The 27,525-nt window shown below is 43.8% G+C and overlaps 1 protein-coding gene across 1 annotated transcript; it reads left to right on the forward strand.

Annotated features, from left to right (window-relative positions):
• The first annotated feature begins 6,351 nt into the window (after positions 1-6,351).
• LOC125286929 (alpha-parvin) lies at positions 6,352-18,768 on the forward strand. The gene is made up of 13 exons (XM_048232275.1): positions 6,352-6,695; positions 11,595-11,684; positions 12,194-12,264; positions 12,669-12,781; positions 13,016-13,146; positions 14,487-14,602; positions 14,872-14,930; positions 15,179-15,198; positions 15,863-15,924; positions 16,690-16,758; positions 17,129-17,230; positions 17,844-17,916; positions 18,038-18,768. Exons 1-13 carry the CDS (start codon positions 6,560-6,562, stop codon positions 18,112-18,114), a joined length of 1,119 nt encoding a protein of 372 aa, XP_048088232.1. The 5' UTR covers positions 6,352-6,559; the 3' UTR covers positions 18,115-18,768.
• The last annotated feature ends 8,757 nt before the right edge of the window (positions 18,769-27,525 follow it).

The raw sequence follows: 27,525 nt of genomic DNA on the forward strand, positions 1-27,525 counted from the left end.
GCCCTGTATATAAAGCCTTGCTTTTCAGTCCACACTTGTCAGATCGTCTGCAACCAGCACCAGTTACCTGCCTGTTTTGGAAAACGCCTCTGACTCTTTGCCTGTGATCCCGGACCCGCTCGACTACTTCTGTGGTCTCCAGCCCCGGTAATCTTGACCTGCCTTCCGTCCCTCTTCTACGAATACCGCCTAGTCCTTGACTGTACTGCTGCTTCGGTTCAATTGCTGTTGTGTGTGTGTGTGTTTTCCCCCAGGACTTCCCGGATCATCCAGCTCCTGCCATCGCTGTTCGGCTACTGGGGGAACACACACACGCAGACTCTTGGAACTCCCGTACCCCCCCGAAACCCCCATAACCCCCAACCCTTAAATAAACTTTTGAACGTGACGCTTTTGTGGTCCTCGTCCTGTTTGGTGTCTGACAATATCCCAATCTATCCCACTCTGATATTTAGAGTTGTTTCGTTAAGATAAAATTCTTATTTAAATTTTGGGTTTGGCAAATTACGTTTTTCACCCTTTTTATTCATGCCCATTACAACTATGCTTATCCGCCCAGGCAAAATTTGTGCATTATGAATCGATCAGGAATCTAACCCTGCTTGCCATCGTCACAGTCCCCTGCATTACCATTAGTCTTTCAACTGTATGTGAACGAAGGTGACAAATAGGGTATAAAACATAGACATACACTCACGTTATTGTATTGTGTTTGATAATGGCTCAACTGTCTCTGACTATTCTACTGACGGGCTAAACTGGATGCGTTACGGAAGCTTGTCGCATCAAAAATACACAGAAATTAAAAGGCATTTTTTATTTGGAAAATGTTTTTTATTTGGATTTCGATTCAAATCAACGAGTTGGCTGATTGCAAATGACATGTCAAGTCCATTCCAAGTCAATGTAAAATGGAAGCAGGAGCAGTAGGGGATCCCATAGCCCTGGGAAGATCACATGCCAGTTGGTCCTCCATTTAAGGCTATGACCTGCTCAATGACTTTGTCCAGGTGATCTATGTAGTTATTGCAGACCTTTGTGGTGAGTTTGTACCTCCAAAATGACTATTGCTGAGATCAGTTCGTCTCTGCTCTTGGGTTTGGCCTTGCAGCGAATAAATGTATCGTTTCAGTGAAGCCCAGACTAACTAACTCTGCCCTGCGCACGGGGCTCTCTTAAAGGAGCCGCACCATTTTACAACAATTGCATCTATATTTTCATATTAGAATGTTTTGTCAAGTGTAAGCTAAACTACCGTGATCAATTTAAGTTCCCGTGCCCCTGCTGGAAAGTCTCCAAGTGTCATGCGCTATCGTTACACTATCAAATCAATAAGTAACCGTGACAAATAGGGTATAAGATATATAAACTCATGCTATTGTATTATCATATATGTTTGGTAATGGCTCAACTGTCTCTGATTGTTCTACTGACTTGGACTGACTTGGAAACTGCGTCATGGAAGCAGTAAGTCAAGTCGCATCAAAAATAGTAGTGGCAGAACTCCCAAGTGACACCTTGTGGTTGAATATGGTTTGCGCAATTCATGCAGGAAACCGTCCAAACTTAACTGATACCCACTGTCAGCTCGGATGCAAAGTGACATTTCATTTAAACTTCACAACGAGTTCAGCGAATTAATATACAAGTGTGATACGGCCAAAAAAATGGATCTACTTCATAGGTGTGCAAATAACATACGCTTAATGGTCGTTCTAAATTACATAGGACAATGGGAAATACAACCAAGCAGTGGTATAAGTAGGCCACGCTCAAGGTTGTAATGCGGCCATGATGCGCAGCGGAGTGGCCATTCAACCTCATAGTGCGTTTATTTTTCGGATAATCTAATGGAGTGAAGTCCATTATCCCGCTTATTCTACTGTTAACAACATGTGAAATATTAAGTTAATTTTACATTTTTTTGTTGTCTCATTTGGATAGTTAAAGCTGTTAAATAAGTATTTATTTCAAACTGTTACTATAGTCCCGCATGAATGGTTGCTACGCTGGAACACTAACCAGCGGGTCTACCACCTAGGCTACATATAAAACAGTCAAAACATTGATGGAATCAAAATAAGGCATTTTTATTTTTGTAAATTTAACTGCACGTTCCCATTCATGGTGAAGTTTGATTTGCCGGCTCTGCAGTCCAGCCTCGGACAGCAAATGAACGGCGGCACAAAGAGTGGTTGGCAGGGTGGTTACAGCTAGCGCACAAAGAGTGGTTGGCAGGGTGGTTACAGCTAGCGCACAAAGAGTGGTTGGCAGGGTGGTTACAGCTAGCGCACAAAGAGTGGTTGGCAGGGTGGTTACAGCTAGCGCACAAAGAGTGGTTGGCAGGGTGGTTACAGCTAAGCGCAACAAAAGTGGTTGGCAGGGTGGTTACAGCGCCAAAAGAGTGGTTGGCAGGGGTGGTTACAGCTAAGCGCACAAAAGTGGTTGGCAGGGTGGTTACAGCTGCACAAAAGGGTTGGCAGAATTGGTTACAGCTAGCGCACAAAGAGTGGTTGGCAGGGTGGTTACAGCTAGCGCACAAAGAGTGGTTGGCAGGGTGGTTACAGCTAGCGCACAAAGAGTGGTTGGCAGGGTGGTTACAGCTAGCGCACAAAGAGTGGTTGGCAGGGTGGTTACAGCTAGCGCACAAAGAGTGGTTGGCAGGGTGGTTACAGCTAGCGCACAAAGAGTGGTTGGCAGGGTGGTTACAGCTAGCGCACAAAGAGTGGTTGGCAGGGTGATTACAGCTCAGTTAAACATAAGACTGGTACTTTACTGAGAAACAACGACACAAGCTATGAATGAATATAACCCACAACCCAGCCACTCCTCCTTCCAAACCCCACCCCACTCCACCTCACCTGGGACAGGCTGCGTGACTGGCAGGCACCGTCAGTCAGCTGAATGACCATACGCATATTCCACGCTGACAGTGACCAAGTGTTCTGTCTGATAACGGTCTCACACATATCAAAGCTGCACTATAATCAGTGGACTTGGCACCGTTTGGACACAAACACAGGCAGGCAGAGAGGCAGTCATGTTCCCTTTTAAAGTTTAAAGTTCATATTGTTAAACACATGAGTTATTATTTTTCTTAATCTTAATACATCTGTTACTGATAATAAAGAAAGCCAAGGGCCAGGATAAGAGACAGACAGTCAATTCTACCTGCTCTGAGTGGTATGAGAAAATTTGGACTTTTTTACATTTGTGACTCAAACGAAGGATGAGGTGAAATAAAGACAAGAAGCCCCACCTGTCATGAAGGCTGAGGGGTATTAATGTTCCCACAACACTGATAACTGGATACACAGACACATACTGGAAAAAATGCTGTATCTTAACTTTTACTAATTTTGATCAGTGTCCCTGGACTTTAGCTAACCCCTAAAAGTGACGAAGGTTCTTACATAATCTCCAACTAATGTATAAAAAGAGTGTGTTCACAGACTCAAACTCAGACTCAGATAATCTCTAACTAATGTATAAAAAGAGTGTGTTCACACACTCAAACTCAGATAATCTCTAACTAATGTATAAAAAGAGTGTGTTCACACACTCAAACTCAGACTCAGATAATATCTAATTAATGTATAAAAAGAGTGTGTTCACACACTCAAACTCAGACTCAGACACAACAGCTACTACTGCTGCTACTACTAGTGATAGTGCTGTGAGAGTGTTGAAGATGAGGGTCGTCATCCCACTGCTGGTGCTGCTGTTCTCCAAGTGTGGAGCTCAGACTCCACAGCCAGAGCACTGGGGCTGCTGCTGCTGCAGTCTCTACCCAGCTGGACGTCTCTGCTGAGCTCAGGGAACTCAGAGACATGGTGGTGGAGCAGACAGTGCTGCTGACTGTCACCCAGAATGAACTACAGAACACCAAATCCCTGCTGTACACAATGGGGGATGAGAATGATGCTCTACATACAGAGATGGCCCTGCTGAAGACCAGACTGGCTGCCAGTGAGACTGAGGTGGAGAACCTGAAGATAGAAACTGCAGAACAAGAGGCAGAGCTGACAGCAGTGAAGACCAGACCAGCAGATCTAGAGAAAGAGATCACAGAGCAACCCAAAGTGGCATTCTCAGCAGCTCTGGGTAGAACCATAGAGCAACCCAAAGTGGCGTTCTCAGCAGCTCTGGGTAGAACCATAGAGCAACCCAAAGTGGCGTTCTCAGCAGCTCTGGGTAGAACCATAGAGCAACCCAAAGTGGCATTCTCAGCAGCTCTGGGTAGTCTGGGAATACTGAGTTGAACTTGGTCTAACTAGAATCATCACCAACGTTGGACAGGCCTACAGCAGCACAACAGGCCTCTTCACAGCTCCAGTCAGGGGAGTCTACTACTTCAGATTCACTGTCATGGATGGACTAGCTTCACGCACTATGTACATCAAGATGTATAAGAATGGAGAGCAGGTCATGCAATTAGCAGACTATGATACTGATGGTAACCACAACTATGTGTCCAGTGGTGCTACTCTGCAGCTACAGATGGGAGATGTAGTTAACATGCGACTCCCTGCAGTCCACAGGCTCATTGATAATGGTGATAATCACAACATCTTCAGTGGCTTCCTGCTCTTTCCTCTCTGAATAAAACACACTACTCAACATGATGCTGACAAGTCATAAATAAAGTACAAATGATTATGAGCAAGCAAACCCTGATGTTACTTTTTTATTTCTGGGTGATAATTGTACAAATTACATGTAAGCATTATTTAAGCAGTGATAAGAGAGATGTCCTTATCTGTATAGTAAGAGAGGTTTAACTGTTTAAGACCCTTTTGAGCACTTTTTCAAATATTACATATCAGGAGCGGTTTTGGGCAAGGGCAAAGCGGGCAGCGCCCTGGTGTGGCATCGTGCCGAGGTCGGCACGAGCGCTCGCAAAAAAAGTTGTGCACGTCAATGGCATGCCACCATGTGGGGGAGTGGTGTCCTCTATAGGCTACTTTGCAGGCGCCCGTGCTGCTGCTGACAAGGGCTCACACACACAAGTACAGTTTAGTTGAGAAGGGAGAGGAGGAGGGGCGGCCGGGGATTGACCTCTGTAGCACGTCTCCCTAGTCCCCACTGGACCGGGGGAGCGACCAGGGAATATCACACAACTAACGCAATCAGTAACTAACGCAAGTCAGTCATAGGCCTACTACGAACTGTGTATTAGTATGTTTTTATATGTTTAATGTTTGTGTCTCTGCGCCTTCACCACCTGAATTTTCCCTCTTCGGGATAGTGAAGTTAATGAAGTTTGACTTTGAGTTGCCTCCAAAACAGCTCATTTCATTAATTACATTGTGTACAGGCTACATGTTATTGTTCTGGATTGTGAACTAGTTAAAAAATTGTGTCAAATAAACACAGGACAAGAAAGGGTCAAGTCATCAGGTAGGAAAAGAGCAAGAGAGGAGAAACCAGCAGAAGATTAATGCAGCTACGGACCGCCACTGAGAGAGAGATCTTCTGGGGTCAAAGTGTGCCTCACCTGTGTGTGTGTGTGTGTGTGTGTGTGTGTGTGTGTGTGTGTGTGTGTGTGTGTGTGTCATGAGTCTGAAAAAAACAGAAAGAACAGGCGTGAGCAGCAGAAGCCAAATCAAGGGGTTCACCCAGATGTGAGGTGTCCAGACCGCAAGGCCATACTGCATACTCGCCACTAGAGGGAGCCATACTGCATACTCACCACTAGAGGGAGCCATACTGCATACGCACCACTAGAGGGAGCCAAGGCCATAATTACTCCATCCTGTGGAGGCCTGCTTCTCTGGTGCCTGACCTTCTACCTCTCTCCATCACTCTCTCTCCCTCTATCTCTCTCTCCATCACTCTCTCTCTCCCTCTATCTCTCTCTCTCTGTCTCCATCACTCTCTCTCCCTCAATCTCTATCTCTCCATCTCTCTCCCTCCCTCTCTCTCTCTCCATCACTCTTTCTCTCCCTCTCTCTCTCTCCATCACTCTTTCACTCTCTCTCTCCCTCTATCTCTCTCTCTCTCTCCCTACCTCCGTCTACCTCTACATCTCTGAAAAGGTCAGAGCTGTTTTTTGCCCATTTCATCCTCTCAAGATTTTCATTCCCCAGGACTGGTGGCTTATTTTCTCACATTTGTGCATATTCATATTCAACAGTAGGCCTAGGCCTACTGCATGCTTTCTTTTGTAGCCTACTGTTTCTGTTTACCTTTTTATACGCACTTGTGATTATAAATATGTAAGGCAATCATATTCAGTTAGACTAAATTTAGTTGTAAACACCACTGCATCTAGCGGATGTAGGCTAATAGTCGTGTGAAACTCTGGTCTCTGGAGTAACGGAATTAACGGGACAGCTTCCACATCCTCCCTCTCGTGAAGGGAAACGGGAGGAGTTCCTCCGGGATAGACTGGTATCAGATAGCACGCGAAACCGCCCCTGTAGGCTACGGCGCAAACGGTTGGAATCTCAGCCCGTTAAGGAACCAAGCGTCTTCACGGGTTACTTAGGGTTTGTCATTTACAGACAACTAAGAAACCTAACGTATCACCTCATCAAACCAACGGCCGTAAAAGACCATGGCGTCCTCACCGCAGAAAGCTCCTTCTCCGTCTAAAGCCCCGACGCCCAAATCGCCGCCTTCCAGAAAGAAGGATGACTCTTTCCTCGGAAAACTTGGGGGAACTTTGGCCAGACGAAAGAAAGCGAAAGAAGGTGCGATTTAGTGCTATACATTTTCTTCCCCCATTATTTAGGCCTTACGGTCAAATTTAAACATTGCAACTCCACACAGCTACAGGGAAATGGCATATTTTGTCCGTAGCCTAGACTGGTCTCCCGTTATATCAGCGCTGTTGCTTTTCTAGTAATGGGCAGAATAGCTCTAAGTTAGTAGCCTACTTCAAGAACTCACTGACCAAAACTAATGAACTACACATTTTACTGTCTCAACAACAAACTTGTCCATATAGGCTATTTTCTCTCTTATTAGGTCCGATTGCCTCATGAATCTGGTTACCGAATCAAGCCCATATTTAATTTCATCAACATTGGTCATTTAAGCTTCTTGCTTGAGTGTAACATGTAATTTTCCTCCTCTGTCTCGGTGTTTGTGTTTTTACGCAGACTCGCGCATACGGTTTTACGTAAGCAGATGCTATCCAGCGCTCAGGAATTATGTTTCCAGCTCTCGTAGGATTGCTTGTCCATTTAAGGAAAAGTGTCAGTTTTTCCGTTCCGTCCCGCTAGCCGCGGTCAGCCAATTGGTGAGGCTACACAACACTGCGCGTGCTGTCAGGGAAAACAGTAGGCCCAGGCTCTAGTTCAAGATGCAGTCTGAGAATCAAGTCATACAGTCACACACACTGCCATCTGGGACCCTAATGGACGAAACACACACACACACACACACACACACACACACACACACACACACACACAGTCAGTCACAGTCACATACAGTACAGTGTAGGGAACAGACTGATCCAGTCAGAATCAGCATCCTTGAACAGTCCACCATAAACATTGGCGAGTCCTGAAAGCTGAGCTTGTTGCTCGTAAGAGTCCAGTGTATTTGTACACATGCTAGTGATGTTGCTCGTAAGAGTCCAGTGTACTAGTACACATGCTAGTGGTGTTGGATCATAGCCCCTACAAACTGTAGGACATGGGCACATTATTATCCTACAGTAGTGCATAGAATTGTTGTAACAGTTTGAATTTAAGATTTCAGTCGTGTCCATATGTGTAGATGGTAGATGGTGTAGATCAGGGGTATTCAATTAAACTTCAGCGAGGTCCAGTTACGGAAAATTTCCTCAAGCAAAGGTCCGGAGCATCATAATGTTTAACATGCGTGTATAGGATATGGATGGATGGCTGGATGGATAGATGGATGGAGCCTAGTTGTCACATGTTTAATGTGAAATAAAATTAGTAGCCTAAAGGCAACATTCGAAATGAGGAGAAATAAGGCAAGATAAGAGTAGGCCCTAACTGGGGAGAAACACTGCTTGGCTATTTTAAGATCTTAAAGTGAACTTAATAAGATTTGAGCTGAGACAAGGATGGATTTATTCCACAGCTGGTTTCTTGAACCCATCAATCAGCAAGTTTAATTCTATTTCTATTTCTAATTATTCTAATTCTATTTTTAATGTTGACCCGAAATCCTGGAAACCTTTAAGGAACATCACGTTGTTGGGCAGTGAATGGATGTGTTAAGATTGTGGTGGATCAATCATATTGCCCTCTTAATTAAATCGTAAATATTCTGTGGTCTCAGTTCACTGTTGAATTGGTAGGCCTGGCTTCAAATTGGTGCTAGGTGCTTCAAATTGGCGCTTTTAACAATCGCCTATCTCAGAATATGTAGCCTATAGGCCTAAGAGTCGGTCCAGGGCAATTCCGCGCAAAACTGTCACACCCATAACGCCAACACAATGCCATTGTAGGCCTATTTAGTTGACGTTATGGACGTGACAGTTTTGCGTGGTAATTGCCCTGATCGTTATATAAAGCTCTGTTCTCGCTGTCTAGCTTTCTCCCCTTTGAACAATCCATGATTTGAAAATAACTTATATATAATCGCCAAATGACATATCCATCCGATTGTTTCTCGTCACGTCTCCTCTCCTCGCTCGTTTTCCCTGTCAGGCTATCAGTGAGTCTCTTCACATAGTAACTTTACTCACTGACTTGACTTTGTCAGAATGCACAGATTTCACTGGCTGCGTAGCAGCAAGCGAGATGATGGTTCCTGAAGCTGTTATCCTAACCTACAAAACATTTAGCGCAGCTTTGAAATCTTCCGTGAAAATCTAAATTATTATGGTCTGGGTCCGGTCCGCCATTTGTTGACCTCTGGTGTAGATGGTACACTGGTGGTACACGCACCATCACACACACACACACACACACACTGTGTCCCAGTGGGAGGGTGTTTTCTGTGACAGGATGTTGCTGTTTGTATTTGTCGAATGGGTTGTTGCTATGGTAATTTGTGTGTGTGTGTGGGTGGGGGGGCGTTCTCCATACATACAGTCGGCAACTAGTCATAATCGTGGTTACCGCCCCCAGTTGCCGTGGTTACCGTGGCTGAAAAGCCCCCGAGGGGGAAAACATTCGTTTCGATTGCATGTAATCTAATGGAGGTGCACCGGCTTGAGTACAGAAAGCACCTATACAAATATTAAATCTTTTTAGCAAACATCACTTCGCGGCACAAACACATTTCAACTGAGAGTTATCTGTGTCAAAGGAGGTTAAGGGTAACATTAAGTTCCCTCATTTTGCTAATTCAGTTAAGCGGCCAGAACTGTCTCGAGAGTGTACTCATTGTAGAACTACTTTCAATGGCGGACTGTGTAGCTTCGGTTTAGCAAGCTAACCCTTTTGCTTTAACATCACATACTCTTAAGTTGCATCTGAATTTATTCTCACATGAATGCACATTCCCTACAATGGCCGTGGGAATAGTTTTAACAAGTAATGTGTACCAGTTATACTGACGATATAATGTTAGCCAGTTAGCAACCTAATGATGCTACCATTGAATATAGCTTCCAGAAAAAATTGTCGTCATCATTGGGCAATCGAGGGTGAATTAAGTTGTTAGCATACACTGGGCAGTTAAGTAAACACAATTCCTTCAAATTATTGTGTTCAGAAACAAGCAGAACTCCACCTGAATGTAAAACGAATGTATAAAGTCTAACGGTTAGCTAGTTCGCCCATTGACTTCCATTGTGTGAGGTTAGCATGCTTTCCCCCTCGTGGGGGGCGGTAACCTTTCCGAAAGTTTTAACCGACTGTATCTATCCAGATGCATGTTTACAATTCCGGAACAGGGTTCCCACTCTAAATGAAATGTAACATTCCATGACTTTTCCCTGACAAAAAAATTCAATTCCATGACGTACAATATAATGAATGGCCAAATTCCATGACGTACAATATTCTGACCAAAGATTTCAGAGCAGCCGCGTTCAACAATCTTTTACTTTTTTTTTGTGGAAAATGAATGGGCACTGAATAAACAAAATTGAGCTAACCACAAACAAGCAGTAAAGCTAATAACCAAATATAACCAATCCTGCGTGGAAATATATTTCTATTATCGTATTTTGGCAAGTAGATTTTAAACTGCTACAACAAAATTCCCTGATATTCCATGACTTTTCCTGGAATAGACTTTCCAAAATTCCATGATATTCAAGAAATTCCATGACCCGTGGGAACCCTGTGTAAAAAACAACCTACATAATGTATTTTACACTGCACTGCAGACGCAGACAGCAGGGCCACTACAGCTGGTATTTCGGTCTCCTTGTTGAGCACGACGCACGTCGGCCTCCATGCTGCGTTCACTGCTGGTAGGCCAGCAGTGGACATCCAGTTGAGTCATAGAGAGTCGAGAAACATCAGATGCTTTCAGATCGGATTTCCAACAGCGTTTTCAAACAACAGCGTTCAAATCAGTCCTTTTCATTGCTCCATCTCAGGAGGTACAAAATGCCTGAGTAGTGTAGATAAGTGTGTGTGTGGTCGGTGTGTGTGTTTGTTTTGTGTGTGTGTGTGTGTGTTTGTTTGTAAATAGGGGAGGATTCCAAAGGGATACTTCAGATTAGGGCTGCTCGATTATGGCAAAAATCATTATCATGATTCATTTGTTCAATATTGAGATCACGATTATTAAACACTTACTGTGATTCTGGAATTATCACCCATTTTCAAAACAGTTAATTCAGTTGAATTTTAAATGAATTTAACTGAAGAAACAGCAGCAGAATAATCGTTATAATTCATAATTCAATGATTGATTAATTCATTTGATTAATTGCACAGCCCTATTTGAGATCAAATCGTGTGTGTGTGTGTGCGTGCGTGTGTGTGCGTGTGTGTGGTTTGTAGGTGTGTATACATCACAAACACAAATTTGTTTTAGGTTGAGTTCCTCAGATCCTCACATTTCAAGATAAATTTGCCAATTTGATTGTTGTCAGTCTTGAAAATGTGGGATATCTCTTTGGAATTTGGGGAAGAATCCCTGACTTATGTTTTCATATTTTTCACAGTGTAGAAAGAAGTGCTCCTCTGTCTCAACCATCTCTGCCTGGTAGTGACCACATAATCTTTGTTCTCTTGGCAGCCAGGTTTTCCTGTGTCTGTCTGTTTATACTGCTAGATTTTGGTCACTGAGCCTGATTGATGTTTGGGAAACAGACCTGAGACTGAGCTTGATGTGTATTAGTTGTTGTTATTTAATTAATCAATAATTTAGTTAGCTTCAGTACCAGCTGGCTCAGAGAACTCTTTTCAGGGTTCATCTCCTGGGTTTTCAGTGCCTCAAAATGGAGGGAGTTCTCGGGACTGCCATTCAGGTGCATCCAGAATTTTAAAATGATTTTCTGAATAGGTAAGGCCAATGGAAAACGGCCTAACTCTGCCCTACATGCATTGTTGGGTGTTTTTGATTGAACTATAAGTATTGATGGGCAGAATTGTGCATGTAGGGCTTCGGTTGGATGCTTGTCCCACTTGGTGTAGTCGTGCATACTGAGCTCATGGTCTGCCATGTCCCCCTCATCCACTGCCCTCTCTACTGCCCCCTAGTGTCGGAGCTGCAGGAGGAGGGCATGAACGCCATCAATCTGCCCCTGAGCCCCATCCCCTTTGAGCTGGACCCTGAGGATACCATGCTGGGTATACACACACACACACACACACACACACACACACACACACACACACACACACACACACACACACTGTCCTGTACACACACACATACACACATATACACACACATACTGTACACACGTGCACACACACACACACACACACACACACACACACACACAGACGTGCACACACAAACATCTACATGAGCTTTACACACACACACAGACATGCACACACAAACATCTACATGAGCTTTACACACATACACACACACACACACACATACACAGACATGCACACACACACACACACACAGACGTGCATATACAGATAGATAGATAGATACTTTATTGATCCCCAGGGGAAATTCAAGTACAATATACAATATTACAACATACACACACACACACACACACGTGCACACACAAACATCTACATGAGCTTTAACACACACACACACACACACACACATATACAACACACACACACACACACCATGCTGTAACCCTGTTTTCCTGTGTGTTGGCCAGAGGAGAACGAGGTGCGCACCATGGTTGACCCCAACTCCAGAAATGACCCCAAACTGCAGGAGCTGATGAAGGTTTGACCGGCCGCTGTGTGCGTTTGTGTGTGTGCATGTGTGTGCGTGTGAGTGTGTCTCATCTACCAAAGTCATGGGTCCTCTCTGTCACTGGTTTCTTGTTCACACAATGGCACCACTGTGTTTGTAAAGAACCCTTTTGCTGGGTTGGTTCTTAAAACCCACACTGAAATCAAATTCAGCACTCAACTGAAATCAAATTAAGCACTCAAATTGATTACAAAAACAAAAGGTGCAAAGGCTTTTTGTGTCTTCTGATTGAAGAAACCATTTATTGGTGTGTGTGTGTGTGTGTGTGTGTGTGTGTGTGTGTGTGTGTGTGTGTGTGTGTGTGTGTGTGTGTGTGCGTGAGTGCGTCCCTGTGTGTGTGTGTGTGTGTGTGTGTGTGTGTGTGTGTGCATCAGGTCCTCATTGACTGGATAAATGATGTGCTGGTTGGGGAGAGGATCATTGTGAAGGACCTAGCAGAGGACCTTTATGATGGACAGGTGCTGCAGAAGCTCTTCGGTAAGGAGGAGTGTGTGTGTGTGTGAAGCTCATGTAGATATCTGTATGTGTGTGTGTGTTTGTGTTTATATGTATGTGAGTGTGTGTATATCGGTGAGTGTGTGTATGTATTTATGTATGTGTGTGTGTGTGTGCGTGTGTGTGTGCATGCATGTGTGTATGTGTGCGTGTGTGTGTGCATGTGTGTGTGTGTGTGCATGTGCATGTGTGTGTGTGTGTGTGTTCCCCTGTAGAGAAGCTGGAGGGGGGAAAAGCTGAACGTGGCTGAGGTGACTCAGTCTGAGATCGCTCAGAAGCAGAAGCTCCAGACGGTTCTGGAGAAAATCAACGACACCCTGAAGCTCTCCACCCGCAACATCAAGTGGACCATCGACTGTAAGACTGCTCGCACACACACACACACACACACACACACCCTGGAGCTCTCCTCCCGCAACATCAAATGGACCATCGACTGTAAGACTGCTCGCACACCACACACACACACACACACACCCTGAAGCTCTCCTCCCGCAACATCAAGTGGACCATCGACTGTAAGACTGCTCGCACACCCCAGCCTCTGGGGCATTAGCTATGGGATTACTGGTCTAACCCACTGCCATTGAATTATGCTAAGATAGGCTAACGGTGTCAGACTGGATTTTTGCAGGCACAGAGAAGAGAAAGATAAGTGTCTTCTTATCTCATCTGGGGTTGATGGCATATGAGATGACTTCCCATAAAGTGTGTGTGTGCCTGTAAGATGGACAGAACGTTCTGTAGGAACTTTTTGCTTTTTGTTTCGGACAGCATGGAACTGGGGGTTAAAGAGTTCCTCTGAGCGCAGTTCCTATAAATATTTGAGCTCCTACTTTAGGCTAGTGTCTTTTTCCTGTGATGTGTGTACTCTAGATGTGTGTGTGTGTGATGTGTGTACTCTAGATGAGTGTGTGTGATATGTGTACTCTAGATGAGTGTGTGTGATGTGTGTAGATGTGTGTACTGTAGATGAGTGTGTGTGATGTGTGTACTCTAGATGAGTGTGTAGATGTGTGTACTGTAGATGAGTGTGTGTGATGTGTGTACTCTAGATGAGTGTGTAGATGTGTGTACTGTAGATGTGTGTACTCTAGATGAGTGTGTGTGATGTGTGTACTCTAGATGAGTGTGTGTGATGTGTGTACTCTAGATGAGTGTGTGTAGATGTGTGTACTCTAGATGAGTGTGTGTGATGTGTGTACTCTAGATGAGTGTGTAGATGAGTGTGTGTGATGTGTGTACTCTAGATGAGTGTGTGTGATGTGTGTACTCTAGATGAGTGTGTGTGATGTGTGTACTCTAGATGAGTGTGTAGATGAGTGTGTGTGATGTGTGTACTCTAGATGAGTGTGTGTGATGTGTGTACTCTAGATGTGTGATGTGTGTACTCTAGATGAGTGTGTGTGTGATGTGTGTACTCTAGATGAGTGTGTGTGATGTGTGTACTCTAGATGAGTGTGTGTGTGATGTGTGTACTCTAGATGAGTGTGTGTGATGTGTGTACTCTAGATGAGTGTGTGTGTGATGTCTGTATTCTAGATAAGTGTGTGTGATATGTGTATTCTAGATGAGTGTGTAGATGTGTGTACTCTAGATGAGTGTGTGTGTGTGATGTGTGTACTCTAGATGAGTGTGTGTGATGTGTGTACTCTAGATGAGTGTGTAGATGAGCTTCTCCTCTGTGGTTCCTCTAGCTGTTCATGCCAAAAGCGTTGTTGCCATCCTGCACCTGTTGGTGGCGCTGTCTCAGCACTTCCGCGCCCCTATCCGCCTCCCTGAGCACGTCTCCATACAGGTGGTGGTTGTGCAGGTAAGCCCTCTACACACACCTCACACCTCACACCTCACACCTGAACATGCAGGTGACCTGTCTAATACACACCAGGGTCACACAGAGGTCAACAGACTGTACCTGGATTTTAAGGAGCTGTTCATATTTGGGATGTAATATTTGATTATTACAAGGAGTGTGTGTGTGTGTGTGTGTGTGTGTGTGTGTGTGTGTGTGTGTGTGTGTGTGTATGTGTGTGTGTGTGTGTGTGTGTATGTGTGTGTGTGTGTGTGTGACTCCTCCTTTAGAAGCGGGAGGGGATTTTACAGTCCAAACAGGTTCAGGAGGAAATCACAGGGAACACAGAGTGAGTCTCTACACATGTACACACACACACACACACACACACTACACACACACACACACACACACACACACACACACACACACATATAAACACATACTCACACACACACACACACACACTCACACACACTCACACACACACTCACACACACACACACACACTCACACTCACACACACACACACACACACACACACACACACACACAGAAATACTAGTCCCTCACAGATCTTTTGTCTTCTTCATACAGGGCCATGTCAGGAAGACACGGTATGTATTTCAAGTTTGTGACGTTGGTGATGTGTACTGAGTGTTAGGTCATGTCATTCCCAGGCAATACTAGAATGAGTGTCCGGTTGAGTGCAGTTGGGTTTACGGGTCAGATATAATGGCTGGGGCTGGGGTGGGGGGGTGGGGCTATGTCGTCATCGGAAACGGTGTTTTGCTGTTCACGCAGCAAGGCCAAACCAGGGTTTTCCAAAAAATCCACCCTGGAACTCGTTTTCGAAAAAATATTGTTTTTAGTCACCTAAAATGGCACGGCTGTGTGGAGGCAAGGCCACAACCATAAAAAACGGTTTTCACAACAACTGCTCTTGTGTGGACATGGTCTACGTTAAGAACTCACTTTGTACACTGTAGCACAATAGTGTTGTGGGTGTTGTGCATAAGTAGATGTTGTGCATGTGTGTTAGTTGTGCTAATAAAAATCATGTTTGGTGTGGTAGCTGGTCATGGTGTAGGAATGTGAGTGTGTGTCTGTGTGTGTGTGAAAGTTGTGTGTGCAGTTGTGTTTGAGTGAATGTTGTGTGTGTGTGTGTGTGTAAATAACTGTTGTGTGTGTGTGTGTGTGTGTGTGTGTGTAAATAACTGTTGTGTGTCTGTGTGTGTGTGTGTGTAAATAACTGTTGTGTGTGTTGTGTCGTGTCTGCAGAGCGTGATGCCTTTGACACACTGTTTGATCATGCACCAGACAAACTCAACGTGGTCAAAAAGGCAGGTGCCCCCCCCCTCTCTTCCTCTCTCTCTCCCTGTCTTTATCCCTCTCTCTCTCTCTCCCTGTCTTTATCCTCTCTCTCTCTCCCTGTCTTTATCCCTCTCTCTCTCCCTGTCTTTATCCCTCTCTCTCTCTCTCCCTGTCTTTATCCCTCTATCTCTCTCTCCCTGTCTTTATCCCTCTCTCTCTCTCTCCTGTCTTTATCCCTCTCTCTCTCTCTCCTGTCTTTATCCCTCTCTCTCTCTCTTTCCCTGTCTTTATCCCTCTATCTCTCTCTCCCTGTCTTTATCCCTCTCTCTCTCTCTCCCTGTCTTTATCCCTCTCTATCTCTTTGTCTTTATCACCCTCTCGCTCTCTCCCTCTCTGTCTTTATCCCCCTCTCTCTCTCTGTCTTTATCTCCCTCTCTCTCTCTCCCTGTCTTTATCCCTCTCTATCTCTCCCTGTCTTTATCCCTCTCTCTCTCTTTCCCTGTCTTTATCCCTCTATCTCTCTCCCTGTCTTTATCCCTCTCTCTCTCTTTCCCTGTCTTTATCCCTCTCTATCTCTTTGTCTTTATCACCCTCTCGCTCTCTCCCTCTCTGTCTTTATCCCCCTCTCTCTCTCTGTCTTTATCTCCCTCTCTCTCTCTCTCTCTCTCTCTCTCTCTGTCTTCATCCCTCTCTCTCCCTGTCTTTACCCCCCCTCTCTGTCTTTATCCCTCTCTCTCTCTCCCCCCTCTCTCTCTCTAGTTTGACCCTCTCTCATCTCTTTCTCCATCTCTCAGACTCTCATCACTTTTGTCAACAAGCACCTGAACAAGCTCAACCTGGAGGTGGCTGAACTGGAGACGCAGGTAATGCACACACACACACACACACACACACACGCACACACACACACATGCACACACACACACACACACACACACATACACACACACAACGCAGACTAACATACACAGACATGCACACACACACAATATCCCTGAGTGAAGGTAATGTATACATTGATCTGTGTGTGTGTGTGTTTGTGTGTGTGTGTGTGTGAGTATGTGTATCTGTGTGTGTGTGAGAGTATGTGTATGTCTGTGTGTGTATGTGTTTGTGTTTAGTTTGCCGATGGTGTGTATCTGGTTCTACTGATAGAGCTGTGTGTGTGTGTGTGTGTTTAGTTTGCCGATGGTGTGGATCTGGTTCTACTGATGGGGCTGTGTGTGTGTTTAGTTTGCCGATGGTGTGTATCTGGTTCTACTGATGGGGCTGCTTGAAGGCTACTTCATTCCACTCTACAACTTCTTCCTGACCCCCGAGAACTTCGACCACAAGGTCAGAGACAAGGTCACACACACCCACCACCCTCCTGATTGGGCCAGAGACACGACTCACACACACACACACCACCCTCCTGATTGGGTCAGAGACACAACTCACACACACCACCCTCCTGATTGGGCCAGAGGTTACGCTAGAGTTTTTTTTGGCTGGACAAAATGTCCGGTAATATTACAGAATACGTTTTAAATAGCCACAATTGCCTTTACACTTAGACTGCACTGAATCACAAACTTTATATTTCCACAATGCAGTTTATTAAGCGTAGTCAGCACCAGCACTTTGTTAATTGATAAAAACAGTATATTTTGCTCAAATTCTCATTATTGTCAAAGTGTTCAAATGTAGGCTATAGCCTATTTCTTTACACAAAGGCTAATGTTGTGGGTACGGATATGGAATAGAAGTTGTATTTTATAGAAATAGTCTGTTGGCATATTTGCAGTAATGTTGCCCTGACTACTTCACATTTTGATACCACATCTGTTTAGAGATCGCTGAAGTGCTAATGGCCAATGGAGTTAATGCAACAATGCTTGAAACGCACACAGATGTGCATTTTTTTTTTTACATGTGTGTGTGTGTGTGTGTGTGTGTGTTTTTGCAGGTACACAACGTGTCCTTCTCTTTTGAGCTCATGCAGGATGGTGGCCTAGAGAGGCCAAAACCCCGCCCAGAGGGTCAGTACACACTCACACACACACTCACTCATTCACTCACATACACACACACACCATCATTTCCCTGTGTTCTTGAAAATTAATACATTTTCTGTGTTTTTTCTCTCTCTCTCTGTTGCAGACATTGTCAACTGTGATCTCAAGTCCACTCTGAGGATCCTGTACAACCTCTTCACCAAATACAGAGGAGTGGAATGAGCTGAGCTGGGCACGCACACACACACACACCACACACACGCACACACACCTGCAGGAGATACTTAGACACTTGCCAACACACGCAACCCCTTGCCACACAATCACACAACTCCCCCTCCTTACCCACACACACACACACATACACAAACCCCTGCTCACAAACACACATATCTTTTATAGAGATGTACAGTGTAAGCACAGCATAAGCATGTGTCCTCAGTGGTGCGTGCAGGCAGACGTGTCTGCAGTGAGGTGAAACCTTATCCAGCGGACGCACAGACCCACACATACACACACACACAGCACAACATAAGCATGTGTTCTCCGTGGTGCGTGCAGGCAGACGTCTTATCCAGCAGATGCAGACAATCACTGTGCTTCATTTGAGTTGTTACAGAAGAATGACGTCTTTTTACCACACACACACACACACACAATCACTGTGCTTCATTTGAGTTGTTACAGAAGAATGACGTCTTTTTACCACACACACACACTCACACACAATCACTGTGCTGTTTCATTTGAGTTGTTACAGAAGAATGACATCTTTTTACCACATTGGAGCTTATTGTAGAGTCAGATGGTGTCCACTGTTGTTGATGTAAGTTACTTTGTTTGTAATAAATATGATGAAATATGGTACATAATAAATATGTTGTGATTAATTCATTTATTATTTTGTAACAGCATACATTTGGACCCTCTTATGGCTGGGTCAGATTACATGATTTCAGCCCGATTTTGCCACGACTTTGTCGTAGGCCGATAAATTTCCAGCGTTATGCCCAAATATGAAAGGTCAGGAACGACGCCGAGGGAGGTGTCGTTATGTGACATATTCCACGACCAGTGATTTATTGTCTGTGATGTTTCACGACACCGCGACCAAAAGTCTCCTACGACACCCATGTTGACACTGGCACTATGACGACACGTGACACGAACAATGATGATCTTACATAAGCTGGAGACAATTTCCCCAATTTATGGTTCTTTGATTGCATAGTTTGTGTCATGGTCAATCCTAAAACAACTTCTTGAAAGACAAAAAATGATGTAATCTAACTATAGAATAGAACACAGCTCTCAGGATGGGAATAGAACACAGCTCTCAGTATAGTCCCTGTTCTGAGCTCATAGTCTCTGTTCTGGTGATGGTGATGAGACGGCACTGGTGATGAGAACGTAATTGAACTTCGTTATCTTGCAGAACGTAATGCCAATTGTGTTGCGCTTTCCTGCTGCGGCTTCAGTATTTTCAAGGTGATCCCTACCTTAGTGTCTGCAGTAACGAGGATGAGAGGGTGTCCAAAATTGTTGTGGTTACTGATCAATGGGCTCAGTTAGGTAAGCACATAGATTACACTTTTGGAGATATGTTAGCAAGTGTACCGTTGTAAACAATCCTTATTCAAAAATGTAGTGCACATTTTAATTTTCATCCCTTCTTGACATAAGACATTTCATGGAATCAATGTGTTGTTGTGATACCAGTGTTTTTACACAGTGTTTTCCTGTTGAAATGTAACATGTATGACTGACCACTCCAATGGAGAGAAGAGGAGGAGAGACAAGGAGAGCAGAGGAGGAGAGGAGAGAAGAGGAGGAGAGACAAGGAGAGCAGAGGAGGAGAGAGGAGAGACAAGGAGAGCACAAGGAGAGCAGAGGAGGAGAGAGGAGAGACAAGGAGAGCAGAGGAGGAGAGAGGAGAGACAAGGAGAGCAGAGGAGGAGGAGAAAGGAGGAAGAGAGAAGAGGAGGAGGAGAGGAGGAGGAGGAGAGAGGATAAAGGAGGAGAGGAGGAGGAGAGAGGAGGAATGAGGGATGAGAGGGATGACCAGGGGAGAAGAGGAGCATCCGTGGCGCCTGTCACTGTGGACACCGGAATGCTGATGGGCTGTGGTTGCCGGGGCCTGAGGAATGCTGATTGCTGATTGGCTGTGGTTGCCGGGGCCCCAGGAATGCTGATTGGTTGTGTGAGGGGGTAGGCAGAGAGGAGAGTCAGGCCCGTTGCCATGACATTGCATTCAGAGATCAAAAAACGAGTGTGTCTACCTGGTGAATAGCACAAAAGATCTGAGAGGTGGGTGTGAGTGTGTCTGCGTGTGTGTGTGTGTCGTGATGAGGTTAAGGGCATCCTCCCGTAGAACTGGCTGTGAAGATCCCATCATTATTTACACCCAGTAGTGAGACTGACTTCATCCTGTGACTGACTTTGTCTGTGGACGCCAAGAGACTATGGACAGACAGATAGACAGTGTTACTGTCAATCTGACCATGTACTAGCAGGTGTGTTACTGTCAATCTGACCGTGTACTAGCAGGTGTGTTATTGTCAATCTGACCATGTACTAGCACAGTGGTTACACAGTGGTTAGAAGTCCTTACTCAAATACCCCCCTCAAACGTTAACAACTAAATCAAGCAAAAACTAGAAAGCAAAGTCATTTGTTTTATTTACTCCATATGAACAAGAACCAAGAAAACCAAACAATCACGATTAAACAAGTGTAGGCTGCCGCCATATCAGATCAGAGTGCTATGTGCGTAGCGCGCGCACACACACATACACATGCAGCATTAGGCCTACAACGTTACATTAATTATATTTATGGCGATAACAATAACAATATATTTTTATTTAGCTTTTCTGGTTTACTATCTTTAACAATTTCAATGGGAAGGGTGGGCATGCTTCCGTGAACATAGCAAGTTAATTAGGAATGCTGCATATGGCGACACGGAGATTTTCTTCCACGGTGCTGAGCCGACATCTGTATTTTGAGAAGTCGTTTCATTTTGACAGGTTTTAAGCTCTCATTCGCCAGAACATCGCCGCAAATCACACATTGTGGGTGGTCGAGGTATCTTTAACTTGGCAAGTGATGCATATTTCAGAAATTCTTTCTGATAAAGCCGACGCGCCGTTTGTTCTTTTTTATTCTCACACTGTAACAAGATTCTGTGATTTTCACAGCATCACTGCTGTTTTTGAGAAAAATGTGTACTGTATTTGTGAATACAGTATGTTGCTGTAGTTTCGCTATGAATTATGGTCAAAAATGGTCAAACTACAGTAATAAAAATTTGCTGCGAATCATAACACAGTAATAAATCTGACTCCTCCCTCACTTGTCAGCTTTTTGAAATTTTTGAAAAAACATGGCGGAAAATCAGTTGGGGTTTTCTGTTTTCTTTTTGCACATAAATACAAAGTTAAGCTCCCAGATAGCAAGGTGACATTGATATTATGTTGATGTTCCATCCAAATCATCATTTTGAAAAGATATTGAAAAGTCATGGATTTATGGTTTACTGTGAAATTTTGACGTGGTGATTGAAACGTGCACCGCGCGACGACGTTTGAACTGTCCGGCGGCGGCAGATCATTTTTGAGCAACAGTTCAGTCAGTCAGACCAGCGGTGTTCAGCACTCTGTCAAGTTCGCAGCTCCATCTTAATGGTAAGCAAGCATTTATTTATGTAACGTTAATGTTTCATTGTGAAATTGTACTACATTAAATTCGGGCATGTGTACAGTCTATGTACGTTGTACTGTCTAACTTACAAACTCATCCATGCTTGTTGGATCAACTAAGTAAGTAACGTTAGGCTAACTATCATAGTTGCTGTTGCTGTGAAGGTGGCATTAACGTTAATGTTTTATGTTACGTTAACGTTTTGGCAGTCTCATTTATATTAGGCCTACCTTAGTTCTCAGTAAGTTACAGTTTATTATATTCATATAATTTATATAAAACATTCGCTAGTAGTGCTAGGCCTAGTATGTTGCTGTCACAATGTTAGGCTGAAGATGATGTGCTGCTGGTTAACGTTAACGTGGAGGTTTAGCTGCTAGCACTACCAGCTAACTTATGTAACGTTAACTCATCGTAATCAGTACATATATCTATGTGTTGCTGCAAGCAAACATCATCAATGAGCTCACCCAGCTGGCTAACGTTAGCAGCTAAATATACCTTGCGAAACTGAGTTATGCTAACACCATCTTCAGCCTGGCATTTTGACAGTAAACTCAAAACATACAGTATATATATAAATAATTATTCTAAAGTTTCACTTGTAAGTAGCCTTCAGTTTCAGTTGAAAATTGTTATCTAACACTGTTTATCTTTTTTTTCTTCTATTTCTGCTAGGTGCTGCTTCACTCTGCTACTGGTGGTGGATCAGGCTGACTGCAACCGTTGGTCTAACGTTAGGATGCAGCACACGAGAATTTCTAAACGGGAAAAAAGTGAATAAATGTACTTGCTTTTCAAACTGATAACAAGTTGTCAATGGTTATTTATGCAAGTTTGTGTAGCCTAAACCATACCTAGGCCTAGTCAAATTTATCCTGGCTGTAGATAAAGCAGGAAATGAATTTCCCAAAATTACTGTATATAATATTACAGCACTGGTATTACTACTGTACTAAGTTACAGTATGATCCATAAGTACTGTGATTAAAAAATACGGTAGACAATTCAATACTGTATACATTACAGCACTGGTAGTACTACTGTAGTTTGCATTTACAGTATCAGGCATAGGTACTGTGATTTCATATACAGTAGGTGTGCTGTAGAGTGAAATACAGCAACTTGCTGGTTATTTGCTGCCAGCAAGTTGCTGTAAATTTTACGTTAAACTTTTTACAGTGCACCGGCCTGTAGACTTGTCCCATCTGAGGATCACGGAGGAGTAGACGCACTGGTAGATGGCACTTCCGAGCTTTTGTTCAATTTTTTAAGCAGCCACCTGTCCATTTTGGCTAGTAGGCTACCTATGTCTTTTGTTTTGTTTTACTTAAAATAGCGGGAACAAGTTGAGTTTGCATAGTGGGAGCAGATAGTTACATTGTTTCTATCAGCGGACCAGTAGCCCATAGGCTGAACCAGATCTCGTTAAAAGACGAAAACATTTCTCTCTCTTCTCTTAACTGCGTGTAAATAAGAAAAAGGCAGAAAAGGCCAATATTATTTTCCTTTGTTTCACCTAATAATAATTTCAGACTGAATACAGAAAATAATTGGCGATCCCACGGAAGTTTTTGGCGACCCCTAGTTTAAGAATCACTGTACTAGCAGGTGTGTTACTGTCAATCTGACCATGTACTAGCAGGTGTGTTACTGTCAATCTGACCGTGTCCTAGCAGGAGTGATCCAGCCCACTCAGACTCACACACAGGGGCCGCTGGGCTGCTGGAGTTAGGCTGGGACCTTCCCAGAATGCACCTCACCACGAGCTGGATCTGCTCTGGCCCATACCTGGCCCGCATGTCACCTGGTGGGACGCAGTAGTGGGTGGGATAGAGTAAAGCCTGGAGAAAGCAAAAGAACAATTAAAGGTCCAGTATGTAGGAAATAATAGAAAATAAATGGTAACCATTCCAAAAATGATCACCATATGTTGTCAGAGAGTAAAGAAAAACGATGAATTGAAGTAATGGCGTATTTGACAACATTACTATAACCTGTAAAACCCCGTAAAACACATGAAAAAAATGAGTTACGGGGCGGAATCTCTTGGAATTTTCGTTTATGTTTTGAACGATTAATTCTAGAATAGCATATTAATAATGGGCTGGCGAGTCCTCCTATTTGTGTTGCCAAATTAGCAAAGGCCAACTGTCAACTCGCTGTCAGTTGTAGTCATGAACGCCTACGAGAGGCAGGCAAATTTCCAAAATTAAAACAAGAAACAAATTAAGTGGACATTGGAGGAATTGCTGATATGGCGACGTCTTCCTCAAACGAAGAATATCAAGTCTGACGCAGAGCTGGCCATATTTCTCCACAACAGGTAGCCTATGCTAAACTTCATCTGCATCGCTAACTTCAGCTACATATGTTACGTTGGTTAGAGAGGTATTTTTTGTTTTCACTGTTTCCGTAATGTGTAGCTGGGTCATGGTTGGAGAAACGTTAAAGCAGCTGCAAGTCAACTAACGTTATTAGCTAAGTGTTAATTACATCTGGCAACCCAAAAGAGGCTCGCGTCTGGTAGTCTTGAGAACGTTCACCAGTGTTTTGATTTTGGCCTACAGAACATTCGGTAACAATCCTACAAATCGCTCCTTTAAAGGTGCTCTAAGCGATGCTGGGTAACGTCACTTCTGTTGACTTTCAAACAAAACCTAAAAAAAGTGTGGCATCGCTTAGAGCACCTTTAAACAATCTTTATTTGTAAGTGTGTAAGTGTGTGTTTTGTAAGTGTGTGTGTATGTTTTGTAACTGTGTGTAGGTGTGTGTGGAGGTGTGTAAGTGTGCATTTAGTAAGTAGGTGTTACGAGGTGCAAAAGTGGCTTCTGAGGGTCATAAGGACTTTCAGAACAAAGATGCCTCTGTTGTGTTGAGCTGTGTTGTGTTGTGTTGTGTTGTGTTGTGTTGTGTTGTGCTGTGTTGTGTTGTGTTGTTGTGTTGAGCTGTGTTGTGTTGTGTTGTGTTGTGTTGAGCTGTGTTGTGTTGAGTTGTGCTGTGTTGTGTTGTTGTGTTGAGCTGTGTTGTGTTGTGTTGTGTTGTGTTGAGCTGTGTTGTGTTGTGTTGTGTTGAGCTGTGTTGTGTTGAGCTGAGTTGTGTTGTGTTGAGCTGTGTTGTGTTGTGTTGAGTTGAGTTGAGCCGTGTTGTGTTGAGTTGTGTTGTGTTGAGCTGTGTTGTGTTGTGTTGAGTTGAGTTGAGCTGTGTTGTGTTGTGTTGTGTTGAGCTGTGCTGCGGTTGATATCAGCTTACCCATGATTACCCCTGATTGCTCTGGACAGGACGGGACGGGAGAATCAGTATAACAGTATGAGCAGACTCTTCACTGTGAGGCCCGGTGAGATCATCAAAAAGGCCTGCCACTGAGACCTTCAAACACACACACACTCACACACACATACTCACAGCACAAGCCTTCAAATAAACTATCATGGACCTGAGTTAAAAGACATTCACACACACACACTCAAGCAGCTCAATGTCATAATGTGTGTGTGTGTGTGTGTAGTGTCCCTCTCCCCTCTCTGTCAGACTGACCCTGCTTCCATAACTAGCTGTCCCCGTGGAAACAAGCACATTCCACAGAGCCAACAACCACAGCAACCATCCAATCGGATTCACTCTTTAACCAGTGTAGCTTAATTAGCCAGCCTTTTGTGTGTGTGTGTGTGAGTAGAAGTTCAGTTGCCCAATTCACCAGGCGATGAGTTGACCGTAGTGACGGTTACTAATGGCTATATTAAACTGAGTCTCAATTAAAGGGTGTATTCATAGACTAATGAATCACACAGTTCATAAAACCAATTAGCATCATCTAGCTGCCATAATACACAGCTAAATTAGCGTGCTAGCTGCCATAATACACAGCTAGCCTGTATAGCGTGCTAGCTGGCTACAACCTAGCTTAAATGAAGAGGTAAAGCAGCACAGTGGTAAACATTCCCTGTCTCAAGAGAATGTTTTTTGAATGTTGAATGTTGCTGGTATGAAATTCAAAATGATCATATATTTTCCATGAAATAGTCAACATTTTAACTTTCAACATTTGATATGTTGTCTATGTGCGTTTTGCTGATAAATATGGGTTTACAAGACTTGTATATGATTACATTCTGTTTTTATTTGCATTTTACACAACGTCCCATCTTTTCTTGTCTAGCCTGACGAGCTAGGCCCACATCACCGCATATGTTGAGAGGGTCAAGACCGAGTCGAGATTGAGACCGTTGGTTTTTAAATGCAGCCGAGACCGAGTCTTTGAGGAGGCAAGACCAAGTCTTTAAGGAGTCGAGACTGCATCGAGACCGACCAAAAAAAAAGAGTAGAGTTTCATGATTTACTTACATTTAACATCACCCAAGTATTATATTCAACAGTTAAATTCCCAAAGGGTAGGCTAAACTGTTTTTCTGAACTATACTTTAAGACTAGTGTCATTACAGTCCAACAGTACAGTACACTCCAAAGCTGCTGTTATGTCCGGACGATAAACACCTAAAAAAAGTGACGTGGCGGAGCAGTCTCTTCAATTATCACATGATTTGGTCTGTCTGTAAACAATGCATATGTGAAACTGAACTGGACCAAAGTCTGCGTGCAACATTGTAACAATTTATTACCTGCTGCAGACCAAACAATCAAAATATAGGTCTGAAAAAACGCCCTTAGTTTCTGTGAGCAGACACTGTAACAGAGGTGTGTGTGTGTGTGCAGGGACAGACACCTGATAGTTTTGTTTTTGGGTAAACTGTCTAGGTCTTTTGAACACCAGTCCAGCACTGTGCTTATGTGTCGCTGTTTCAAACACACACACTCTCTGTCTCTCTCTCTCTCTCTCTCTCAAGGGGATGTTTAAGAATGAGGTCCATGCCTGGATTGGCTGTTGTCGTTGGCACGGTTACGGTTACAGTTCTGGATCACTTCATCTGCAGAAGGCTGTAACCATGCCAACCCCTCACTCAGCACTGACCCATCCTCCAGGGGCGCGGCTAGGGTGGTATTCCATAGTGAACTACACTCCATGCCCAGGCCGCTAGAGTGGTATTCCATAGTGAACTACACTCCATGCCCAGGCCGCTAGGGTGGTATTCCATAGTGCACTACACTCCATGCGTGGCCCAGGCCGCTCAACTTATTTACCAAATGTGCGCTTTTGGTTAATGTAGGCTAGCCTAACATGCAGGGTAGACCTCTCCTTATTGAGCATAAGAAAAACCTTTACATAAACAGGAACAGAAAGCCCCTCTTAATCATGTCAACCTACACATGGCATTCCTTATCAAATAGCCTACCACATGAAAGCATCTAACTTTTACAACACTGTGAAATTCCGGCTGCTAAACACACCATTTTAACGCAGTTTGGGAAGGACAGAAAAGCCTTTACAGAGCAAGCGGCTCTGACTCAAATTAGGTGAACATACCTTATGCGCATTATAACTTCACTGCCCAACCCGCGAAAGAGGGAAAGAAAAGAAAAAATAAACCAATGAGATTATGTCACGATTTGCGGTAGAGAAAAACACAGTTTTTGTAACCTACTAACAATAAGGCTTTGCTCACAACACTCTGATGATCTATACTGTACGCATTAATTGAATCTGATCAATCTTGAAACCAAAACGGCGAAATGTTCCAAACAGAGTGACTGTAAAGGATGCAATGCCTAATCTCACTGCTGTCAGCATCACTGCTAAGAACAGTGCACCTTCTGTTAAACACCTGAAAAATATTAAGCTGATGTTTTCTTTTCATGACGAGCACTAGGTTTGAATGATTTATACGTCTGAATGGAACGTTGCTTATCATGTCATGACAAAGTTTACACCAATCATCATCTTCTAATGCAGTGGTTCTTAACTGGTCTGGCTTTGGGACCCACAATTTCCCATGTTCATGAAGTCACGACCCATATATTTGTATAACGTTCAAG

The sequence above is a fragment of the Alosa alosa genome, chromosome 21 (genome assembly GCF_017589495.1).
Source record: "Alosa alosa isolate M-15738 ecotype Scorff River chromosome 21, AALO_Geno_1.1, whole genome shotgun sequence".
NCBI classification, from domain to species: Eukaryota; Metazoa; Chordata; class Actinopteri; order Clupeiformes; family Clupeidae; genus Alosa; species Alosa alosa.

Excerpts from the sequence above, each read along its gene's own strand:
- LOC125286929 (XM_048232275.1), top strand. The coding sequence starts at position 6,560 with ATGGCGTCCTCACCGCAGAAAGCTCCTTCTCCGTCTAAAGCCCCGACG. Across the intron at positions 12,782-13,015 it reads AAGCTCTTCGGTAAGGAGGA|GGGGGAAAAGCTGAACGTGG; the intron begins GTGTGTGTGTGT and ends GAGAAGCTGGAG. Across the intron at positions 16,759-17,128 it reads TGGCTGAACTGGAGACGCAG|TTTGCCGATGGTGTGTATCT; the intron begins GTAATGCACACA and ends GTGTGTGTTTAG.